Source organism: Oryx dammah, unplaced genomic scaffold (assembly GCF_014754425.2).
Source record: "Oryx dammah isolate SB20612 unplaced genomic scaffold, SCBI_Odam_1.1 HiC_scaffold_25, whole genome shotgun sequence".
NCBI lineage: Eukaryota > Metazoa > Chordata > Mammalia > Artiodactyla > Bovidae > Oryx > Oryx dammah.
This window is the reverse complement of record NW_024070209.1, coordinates 15,176,823-15,188,562: the sequence shown is the minus strand read 5'-3', so window position 1 is coordinate 15,188,562 and position 11,740 is coordinate 15,176,823. Positions and strand designations below refer to the sequence as shown.

Below are 11,740 nucleotides of genomic sequence, written 5' to 3'. Positions count from 1 at the left end.
TCCCCTGTTTAGACTTTTTCCAGAGAATGATCTAATTCATTTTAGGCTGAGAGAGAATAAACTCCATGCTAAAAAGAAAACTACACTTTCCCCTCTCTTTGTGCTGAAATACCTCAAGAATAATAAAAATAGTGAATTCAACTGTAATTAAGCCTAAAGAAAGAGGAAAGGAACATTTTATTTAATGTATTTCACAAAGTTCAAGCATTTGGAAAAAATCACAAAAGCAAGGATGTTAGCCATACAAGAAAAATTTATTTAAAAAATCACTATCTTGAGTTTCAGATACACGGATATAAAAGAAATTCTAGAAAGTGAAACACCTTTTCCAGAAACTGTTCCCAGGATGGTCAATACTGATTTCGAAATTGATTGCTTAGGTCTTGAAGCTCGGTCACTAAGGTGTCCATAGCTGCTATTTCATCAGCTAATTCCCTGGCAATTTCTCCACTTGCCACATCTGTAAAAAGTTGCTGCAGCATAAAGAACAAAGCAGAACTATCAAAACAATGACCATCTCTTTAAAGAAACACAGACACAGAGTACAGAATTGAAATTCCCTTTGTATAATAAAAACACAACATTATAGCAGCAACAGTCGTGTTTGTTCCATTCACCATCCTGGAAATGAACAAGCTGCAACAATGGATGAATCAAACAACATGCTTCAACTTGTAAATTCAAATGGATTCTCCTCTTGGAAATGGTTATCCTGAGTATTGATTGTATTATTCATTTCAATGTCATAAGATGGTCTCTGGATAAATAGACATTATTCATCGAAACAAAACAAATCTATTCATTGTGTATACAAACAAAACAAATACATTTTATATTCAAGTTCATATAAATCATACTCTTTTTGCTATTTGAAAATTAATTATGGCTTAGGACTCAGAGGCCACAACAATCATCAAGACTGGGTAAAAACAAAAAAGTCCAGCACATTAAAACAAAAGTGAGCTCCTTCTGCAAAAGGAATTGCTTTGGGGTGGGGGAATACCACAACATCCTTCAGTAACACCACCATGGCTGGCACATTCTGGAATGCCTTTCTAGGAACTGCCTCCGGAGTCAGTACAGGCACCCAGGAAAACTAGCTTCAGGATTTTATGACCACATTGTGTGTGTGTTTTAATCAGAAATGTAATTTACTCAGCTTACCATCTATCTTTTTCATCACACTTGAGATTGTTTACAAAAATCAAACTTATCATTAAAATATGACTATTTGCCACCACCACCACCACAGATGACAGCAATCATTCTGACAGCTATTCTAAAAAGGGAATCCTGAAGATGTTCTGAGTGAAGGCGTCATCACCATGATAAGCTTAGAGTTTCCTACAGTGATTTATGGAGCACAGAGCTGTTTTGTAAAGCTTTGCCACATAACTGTGTAGTCACGTCTTACGCAGCATTTCACAACAGACTGACATACCAACCGCTGTGATGTGATCAGTAGAAAAAACACCTCTGAGCAAAGTAACTTGGACTTACATGGCATATTTATTTTTACTAAGAATTACAGCGCTTGTAAATCATCACAAATCTGCCTCACTTCCCTATAAAGTAAGGAGGCAGCAGAGAGAAACTGAGGCTTAGGCAGAAAAGAAAAATTTGCTGAGGGTCCCATGGAGCGTAAGTGCTCTATCTGCTCCGTCTCCAGGCTCTCTGGCATTCTCACCAACTGCCCTCATGCCACCTACCCCCCACCCCCACCGCCCTGGCAGCAAATCTGTACAAGGATGGGGTGCTGTGGGTTGAGGAATTACCCTGTCCTGGCCGAACAAGAACTGGATGACTTCAGGTGAGTTTCTAGGTTCTATCTAGGAGTTTATTTCCATGACGTGCCAGGCCTGGCAGGAAAGGACCAGAGATTCGTGCGAACTGAGCCTATTATTTAACACAGTTATCCTCAGTCATTTTCACTTTTTAAAGTGTTCTGGAAAAGTGTTCTTTTGGAAGGCAATTCTTTTTAGCAAATCCAATTTGTTATAAAGCAGAAAAGTAAAAATGATTTACTACAAAATCAGGGGCTCCCAAATATTATATGCAAAAAGGTGCTTTCAAAGGAGGTATTGGGAAGCAATTCTTCCCATTTTTGGGTAATCCAGTTGAGATCTAATGAGAACAAAATCTATACACAGATGATGTTCTGAGGCCTCATTTTCAATGTCTGGAATTCCACAATATGAATGGATTGGACAGTACAGACAAGACTGGTTAAGTCAGGCTTCCCTGGTGGCGCAGGGGTAAAGAATCTGCCTGCCAATGCAGGAAACACGGGTTCCATCCCTCGTCCAGGAGGACCCCACATGCCGCAGAGCCACCACGCTGGTGCACCACAGCTACTGATCCTGTGCTCTAGAGCCTGGGATCCACAACTGCTGAAGCCCACGTGCCCTGGAGCCCATGCTGCGCAACAAGGAAAGCCACTGCAGGAAGAGGCTCGGGCAGCGTGACTAGAGAGCGGCCCCTACTCACTGCAACCAGAGCAAAGCGTGTGCATCAGTGAAGACCCAGTGCAGCCAAAAATAAATAAGTAAAATTACATTACAAAAAGACTACTGAAGGCATATATAAGTTAGGTTTATGTAAAATTAATATATTATAAGCTTTGCACAGAGAAGAGAAATTTGTGGAGTACATCCTGAAGAAATAAACAATCATGGGTAAGTTGATGACCTCACCGAAACTAGGAAACTGAGCCCCTAATTTGGGAATAAGAGTCACAAAAAAAGTTTGCTACCTTGACCTTATTTAAGAGAGCTCCTGCAGCTTTCTGAGAGACACATAATCTGAAGCTGTGCTGTCAAGCTGGGAGAAAATACACACTCATTAAGATAGCAAATGAGTTAATAATCTACACAGAGGCAAAAATGGTGCTCTGATCTGAAAAGATCAAGCAATTAATAAAAATGCACCCTCTGGAAAGGTCTTTACCTGTGTCCAAAAGTGACCTTCACATGCCATGAATTTGGCTCTCAGAAGTGAGTTAAGATTAGCTGCAACCCAAGATTAAAAAGGGAAGGCAAATAAAGATTAGAAAAGAAAGTGCTAATTTGTACTAGAAGTTATATTACTTCAAATTTTGTTCCCAGGGGTATACTCCAAACCTAGTTTACATGTTAGAACTACCTGGGAAACTGAATACAGATTTCCCAGGCTCTCTGTCCCAAACCTGATCTGTCACAGGTAGAGATGTGGAGTCCAGTCTCCTCAAGAGCTCCCTCATGACTCTCAGCTGTCCCCCTTCTAGCACCGGTTCACAGGGTGGTATTTGTAAACTGACAGCATATGTTTTAGTTGTCAAACCTGAGTTTGACATCTACCTTAACATTTTTGTCAAGCCATACATCACCTATTTAATATCTGTCTCTAAATAAATTTTTTTATTTAAATAAAAGTATTTTTTAAGGAAAACATTAGAACACTACTGTAAATAGAAAATAAGCAATAATATCATGAAATTATAGATTTGACTGCTACTTACACTTTTTCTAACATGCACTGAAATAAATATATATTAAAATAACATCTACACGAGTGCTACTAGTGGTATATATGCCACATTTGGGGAAAAAGTGATGTAAGTAGAAGAGCACTGTTTAATTTAAAGAAAGCATCAAGAGCAGGATTATAAATATTAATTTCAAAGATTCCTAAGTTACCCGTGAGTAGGGTGGTTTAGTCAGTAGGTCAATGATCTCCTCACCAGCACAACCACCTGGGGGCTAATATCTAAAATATAATGGGAGGGACTCCCCCGGAAGTACAGTGGATAAGAATCCTCCTGCTATTACAGAGGACACAGGTTCAATCCCTGCTCTGGGAAAAATTCCACGTGCCTCAGGACAACAAAGCCTGTGTACCACTGTGGAGCTTGCGCTCTAGAGCCTAACACCAATGAGGCCTGCGCACCTAGAATCCATGCTCCACAAAGGGAAGACACTGTAACAAGAAGCCGCAGACCACAACAAAGAACAGCCCGCACTCACTGCAAGCAGAGAAAGCCCGTGCAAAGAAACGACCCAGCACAGCCAAAAATAAATAAACAAAATTTAAAAATAAAATAAAACGTGGGCCTAAAGTTATCCCTCATGTAAAGAAAACTTAAGAGCAGCTGGCTGACACCAAAAACTTTTTTTTCCTATGATAATTCTAAATACTTCACATTTCACTCTCACCTTTGCTTTAGATAATAAGCCCCGCAAATTGAGTCGAACCGAAGACAGCACTTGTGTAGCCTCCTGGGGACTGGATTTGTTTTTACTGCATTTAATAGCCACTGGAAGAGAAATACATGGAACACATCCATTAAAAATTGATAATGATGATATTTTAAAGGCACAAAATCCAATTATTTCATTAGCATTTTATAGTAACAGACTTTAGAAATGCTTCTACATGGAAAGTCTTTATTTTAGTAAAAGGAAAAGAAGTTATGTGCATAATTTTCCCTTTTATCCCTTAAAAAGGATAATTTATTGCTCAAAGGAGACTTTTGAGGAAAATGAGTGTTTTCTGGTGAGTTATAGACTGTTGGGAATAGACTCTAAAAAAACACAGAAGCACAGATTATTGAAATTAGGCAGAGACAAGATGCCCACACAAAAACAGACGTAGTTCATCTTAACATGGCTTCCCAAAGTACTGTGTCCCTGGTGGGGACTCACAATTGCCAATGACACCAGCCCAAGGAAGTGACATGCCAGATACTCATAGCTCAATTCTCACTGTATTTCATACTTGGGGCTTGTATCACCACTCTGGAAGAAGTGATGTCCACAACCCAGGTGCCTGCATTTAGGGAAGGTGAGCATGACCAGGCTCTCCGGTCACTGAGCCACGCCTGGTAACCATTAGCACCGAGCAGGGGAGAAGACGGTCACTCATTCCAACAACTCTGCCTCCCGCATTCTGAGGAGCCCATTTTCCCTAAACTTGAATTATGAACAGAGGCTATAACCCTTTCTAGCAGAAGGCCTGGATATTAAGGTTTTTTAAGAATGAGTGAAGAGCTTTGTAAAAATATAATGCTTCAGATTTCTCCACTGACTCCTTCTTGTTTCTGTTCCTACAAACAGATCAATAACCAGAACCTATTTTAAAACTCCACTAAACAGTGTAGCAATGGCACCCCACTCCGGTACTCTTGCCTGGAAAATCCCATGGACAGAGGAGCCTGGTAGGCTGCAGTCCATGGGGTCGCTGAGAGTCGGACACGACTGAGCGACTTTACTTTCACTTTTCACTTTCATGCATTGGAGAAGGAAATGGCAACCCACTCCAGTGTTCTTGCCTGGAGAATCCCAGGGACGAGGGAGCCTGCTGGGCTGCCATCTATGGGGTTGCATAGCGTTGGACACGACTGAAGCGACTTAGCAGCAAACAGTGCAGCAACTGAAGTCTACTCAGTACCCTGTATCTTAGAACAGGGGTAGACAACAGATTTCTTCCTGTATGTAAACTAGCAGAGGTTGTGTGTGCCTGGTAAAATAGGTTTGTCATTCATTAATACCTTCTATGGCATGAGAGCTATGTCTGGCATTCCTATTCCAAAATAATAACTAGATTTTGAAAGGATGCATGGGAGTCAACAATGTCACACTCATTTTTAAAGGGCATAGGATAACCTGGAGATATTGAGGATTATGATGTCTGTGTCCCATAATAGAGGAAGGTTGTAACTACCATAAGTGAGATACTTGGGTTGTTTAGTACCTAGTGACATATCAAAAACAGCTGTGATTCTGTTTTCAATCCTTGTCATTTTGAGAAAAACAAAACAGAGAGCAAAGAGACAAACACTCTATTAGTCCCCCTCAATCCTATTTTCAAGAAGCATTAGAGACGGAGAGAGAGAGAGAGAGAGAGAGAAATAACCTGCTGTTTCAAATCATCAGGAAATCCAAGACAGCTATGCTTCCTCCAGGCAGACTGTAGTTAAAATGCATAACTATGATTTTAAAAGTTCCTGGATGGCAAAGAAGGAATGAACTTTTGCCCACCCTTTCCCAGAAAACAGAACAACACAGACTGTAAATGAATAGCTTCCAGACAGAACAACGGGTACACAATGACAACATCGTTATAGAAGGGTCTCCAACCCTATGTGGAAACCCTTACCAAGCTTTCTGGAGCACATGTCTATGCTTCAAAATAGCAACCCAAAAAGGAATAAATCATATAGAGATTTTTTTTTTAATGTCGTATTTCCTTTTCCAGAATTGGGTGAGGTGGAGCACAGTGATTGGGAGAAAGATAAAAAAAGAGAACAGAAGTAACAGAGAAACTCAGCTTATTCTTCCATGGAGCATGGCTACACAAAAGCAACAAAGACAAGGTTAAGATTTATCTTTATAAATCTAAAATATCACTAGAAACGAACACTAAGCATCCACTCAGGTATGCTTAAAATGCCATAAGGAGCATGAACACATAATTCATTCAAGTCAAAGGGAAACGTAAAGGGACACTTGTTTTTCTCTAAGTATTTCTCAGGAGAAAAAAGCATGCCAAAAATAGTCTGAAATCAATTTTAAGGTGCAAAATGAAGATTTTTTTCCCTGGAGTACTTCTTTAACCTGCCTATTTATATTTGACAGGTTTAACACTACCACTTAGTGATTACAGAAAATATCTTGGTGTTGACTGATACAGAACCTGCTGTTCACAGAAATGTTTAGGGCTGGCAAGTTGAAATAGCTCAGATAAGTTCTTCAAAGCAAACTGCACCCTGCTATAACTGTGTAGATAATATACTTTAGCAAGGGTTCCTCCAGAAGTAGTCCCGTATCCACAAAGGCCAAAGGCCTTTGAACTTTTAAAGAATGAACTCCAGCTGAGCCCACCTACCCTGAGGCCAGCACAAGCTTTGTAAATTCCAGCCACCCCCGACCTTCCTTCCACTGGCCTGTCAGAAAGTATCTGAACCTCTTCTATACTGAGTTTCAGCTACACAGAGTCTAACTTCTACCTTATCTGTCAAGGGGTGGGTGGCCCAGGAAATTGGATATTTATATCTTTTTGTCAATGACAAGTAGAATTATTAACTAATAAGCCCATTTCTAAACTGTTTGAACATTCCCTGACTTTTTTCAAGGCCAAGTTAAGCTTTATTCTTACTCATTTTTCCCTTTTTAGTTTTGGGTCCCTTATCACCCAACTCAGATCCTCTACTACAGAAAGAACAGGGCGGGGGTGAGGAGGTATGGGATTAACATTTACACCATGTGTAAGATCCTGTTAAGTGTTTCAATATGCTTTTAAGTATTTTTCGTAACAACCATTGGTATTATCCCCATTTTCATGACAAGGGAACTAAGGGTCAGAGAAGGTAAGTAATGGTGACCCCAAGTCACTGAGTTAGCATGTGGTAGAGCTGGTCCTGGAGCTCAGGGCCACCTGAGTCCACAGGTCTGCCCTTTATAACTGCCCCTTGTTGGTGCCCTATTTGCGGCAACTATTAGTTGCAGAAGTTATACGAGGACTTTAGGATAGATTCACAGTCCTTGTAATTCAGTCCTTGACAGTGTGGCTTCATTATTTTATTTGAATTGCATTCCCAGGGCATCACATGCCTGTGTTCAAACATAAATATAAAAGTGCATTATTGCCTGTAACTGGTATACTTTTCATTAATGCAAATAATTAAAAGCAGCCTTTATCTGGAATATCTTTCCCTAAAAGGCATACAATTTTCTAGGTAAGGTTATTTCTCCCCTCAAATACCACACATTAAAATATACTGCTATGCACTCCAGAAATCTATGTACTCTTAATATTTTCATTTACAAAAGAAGAATATGAGTTCAGATTTTCTTACTACTAGATCATCAATGCAGGAGGTTACTTCCGTGTGAAGATTAAACACAGCTGTAAAGGTATTTCCTACCCATCTGTCACTTATTCAAACGCTATTTAAGCCTCTAGCCTATTTCTTCTCATTGTTCTACGGTGTCTACTGCTGCTGCTGCTGCTAAGTCACTTCAATCGTGTCTGACTCTGTGCGACCCCATAGACGGCAGCCCACCAGGCTCCCCCGTCCCTGGGATTCTCCAGGCAAAAGCACTGGAGTCGGGTGCCACTGCCTTCTCCAAGGATGCCTACTACATAATAGTTAATCTATAAATGTTTGCTAAATTAACTACAAAAATTCTAATACAGTGAAATAATCTGAAATATCTGAAATGGAATTTCGCTTTTGACTAATATGTTTTCCTATCAGTAGAAATACATTAAAATATACCATGGATATCAAACGTTACATCAAGTACCATGTGCGAGTCCTAAGGCTCTTTGAACCACTTCCTTAAATGACGTAATATTTTTCTCCCAACAACTGGACTGTGTGTCACACTTGTATGCCTTAGAGAGATACTGGAATGCCTGAGGAAAGAAAAAGAACAGCATTCAGAACAAGCAGAATTCACATTTCAAACTCTGCTTCCTGGAAGTCATATGGAACTAATTCCAGCTGAAAAGCCAGCCTCTGCGTTATGCAGCACAGTCTCCGCATTATTCTCATCAAAGAAGGGATATAGATGCACATCCAACAGCAACGAGCAGTTAAATCAAATGAGCATGTCTGACTGGAGACACTTCCCTCCAAAAATTAAAAGGCAGGGTTTGCAAATCTATAAGAAGTATACACATTTCCCTGGCATTTGTAAACATCAGCTTAAGAGACCAGTTTAGAGAACAAGGTGTGAACTTGGTGAAAACTGTGGGATTACTGGCAGGTGAGTAATGACACAGATGCTTAAAACAATTTTACAACCTCCCCACCCTTGAGGGAGAAATCACATATCAAAGAATTCAGAGTATCCTTAATGCCGCATATGCAAGAGAGGACAGAATTCAAGAAGAATAGAAGGACAGAAAGCAGGAATGTGTGCACACATGCGTGCGAGTATGTATTCTCCAGGCTGACAAGGCTTTGCCGGAAGCCAGCTGGGTGGACTGAAGCGGGGGAGAGAACGGCTAAGAATCCCACAGATTAGCTGTACTGTGGCTAATTCCAAACTTACACAAGTACATTTGATTTGTTGTGGATGTTTTGAAAAGAACACAAAACATTTAGTATTCCAACCCTGGAAACTCTGGAGGCCCCTTTTACATTCTAAGATAAGAAGCTGAAAGCATAACTTGAACACAACCGTGTTCCCCTCACTTGCAAGAAAGGGGCAGGGCAACCTTTGCATAACATTTATGTTTAGACTTTAAAAGCTCCTTTCCCATAGTCTTATCGAGCTCCTTTTCTTTCTCCTTTTCATAGTCTCCACCTCAGATTTAAACACTCCTTTGTCCTTGTAACGTCTACCTTAGTCTTCAGCGAGGAGCCTGCAGAAAGGGGTGTGGAGTAAATAACGAGAACCAGCTGTTCACGGCTTGTAAGGAAAGCAGGTTAAAGAGACCCTTTTTGGGAAATAGAGAACAATTATTTAAGAAAAACTCATGGAAAGAAAAAAGATCAATGTTTACACATCCTAACCTGTCCACAATTCAGGGTGCTTATGTTAAAAGACTCTGCATTATAAGTGAAAATATGAGCATATTAATCTTATCTTTCAAATTATTAGTCTCCCTCCAACCATCAAAAAAGCAGATTCACCCTGTCTGTGTTCAAATAGAAGGTAAGAGCCCCAGAGGACTGGGAAGGACTCACCTTTTCATTTTCGTCAGGCTTGTCACTCTGCCCGTTTCCATACACTTGGGCATACAGCCTCCAGATTTCTCCATCATTCGTCACTCTTGAAGTCACTCTGCCAAATAACTCCTGCAGCTTTCCTCTGAGGCCAGTTGCAACATCGCCACTACGATCGGCCATCCCATCCATCACTGCCCTGACCAGGATTGTAAGGACCTTACAAAATGCACAGAAGAAACTGGTAAACTAGAAACAACCAAATAATAACAAAGAAACAGAGGGCCACCCTCACCATCAACGATGATGACAGGGACAAACCATGTCAGGCCTGTAAGAATATCACTCCGCCACTTTTAAAGAGTGAAAAACAAGATGAGCCCATCCGGAACCACTGTCTGGGATCGCAGACAGTGATCTGACCTCTCCTGGTGTCCCCTTTTTGGGCTCCTCGGAGGGCTCTGCTTCACAGGGCCCTAGGCTCCGCACCTCTCTTCTCACTCTGAGGGTCCTCTCCGAATGATCTGATCCACGCCTGGAGCTGCAAACCCGCCATGACCAAGTACCTACCCAATACTGTGGGTGCAGTGCCAGCCCGACCACCTTCCAGACAGAGCCCCAGGACTTTGCAGCTCAATACCTACCAGACATGTCCCATCAACCTCTTACCCTCCACCTACCCTAGAGGGAAACCTCGATCCCAGATCCCTCTTCCTCCTGTACTCTCAGAGCCTGCCCCCTGAGCACCAACCTAGATTCTCTTCTCTCCTGGTTGGGCCACATGTAACCGATCTGACTCAACACTCCTCAGTTCAGTTCAGTCGTGTCCGACTCTTTTCGACCCCATGGACTGCAGCATGCCAGGCTTCCCTGTCCATCACCAACTCCCGGAGCTTGTTCAAACTCATGTCCATTGAGTTGGTGATGCCATCCCTGAGTCCTAAATCTAGCTTCTCCTCCTTTATGTTGGCCTCACTATTTTCCACCCAGATCACAGCAATAATGCTCAGAATTAGAATTCTGCTTAAAGTGGTCCTGGCCCTTCCTCAATGTTGAATGATAAACTACCAATGCATTTGCCTCAGGCATGCAGGCTTCCCAGAAAGTATCTCTTTTCCTTCCAACTACCCCAGTTCCACTCACCATTTGGCAACTTCTTGGCCATCTCGTTTTCATTAGTCTTTACACATTCTACCCCAGACACTTTGAACGCTGATAGATGAACTAAGTTGAGCCCCACTGCTATGACAAGGTCCAGCTATACTGGGCCAGCAAAGACACATGGGTCTACCTAAAGAACCAGCTCAAGGAGAGTACCCTCAGACCTTGCTACTCAGCGTGGCCCCTGGACTGACAGCAGCGGCCTCACCCAGGAGCCTGCTGTAAGTGCAGAATCCTGGATGAGATGCCGCTCCATCTCGGATTGAGAGTCTGCGTTTCTAGCGTGCTCCCGGGTGGTGCTTATGCTGACGGTCCACAGATTACACACTCTTCTGAGTGGCAAGGTTCCAAGAGACAGGGTGCCACATCTTTATTCTCACTCTGAACTTCAAGGAGAGGACCACATTCATCAACTCGTGTCCCTGATGTCTAACATCGTGCCTGGCACACAGTACTGACGCAATAAACGACTCATGCCTGAAAGAAAGACTGCACGAACACACCTCTTGCAGAAAGAGTTGCTAAGAGAAATGCAACTGACACCTTACTCTGTCTCCCCGCAGGGCGTTCTGATCCAGACGTGAGATGCAGCCAAGGAATCAAGGCCCTTCTGGCCCGTGAACACTGACTGTTAGGAATGTGAGCTCAGACTCATGGTCCTAATTACATCCAGGGATACAAGTGGACGGGAGAACGCTCAATTGTGCTTTTTTTTTCTTTTGTGACAGGCAAGGTAAATTGTCTCTGCCCATAAATTCACATTATAATTCAACATGTACAGTTTCAAATCTGAAAGTAATTCAACTGCTATTACAGCCCCACTCATGGTTTTAAGCCTGAAAGTCACGATGCAGGAGAAATGGTATGAATGTGCACTACCTGTTTCAAGTAATTGTTCTGTAAACATTTCAAGGATTAACATACTTC

At 41.7% G+C, this 11,740-nt stretch overlaps 1 protein-coding gene across 2 annotated transcripts in view; it reads right to left on the bottom strand.

Annotated features, from left to right (window-relative positions):
* Positions 1–233: 233 nt before the first annotated feature.
* Positions 234–11,740, bottom strand: part of TTC27 (tetratricopeptide repeat domain 27) — a 172,277-nt gene continuing 160,770 nt past the window's right edge. The window contains exons 17-21 of one of the 2 annotated variants that reach the window (XM_040224606.1): positions 9,674–9,871; positions 8,283–8,394; positions 4,191–4,291; positions 2,947–3,008; positions 234–473 (exon numbers count right to left, since the gene is read on the bottom strand). In XM_040224606.1, the coding sequence (XP_040080540.1) occupies positions 2,988–3,008; positions 4,191–4,291; positions 8,283–8,394; positions 9,674–9,871 (432 nt within the window). In that variant the 3' untranslated portion in view covers positions 234–473; positions 2,947–2,987. The remainder of the gene's footprint in view (positions 474–2,946; positions 3,009–4,190; positions 4,292–8,282; positions 8,395–9,673; positions 9,872–11,740) is intronic. The other variant, XM_040224605.1, reaches the window with a different exon arrangement.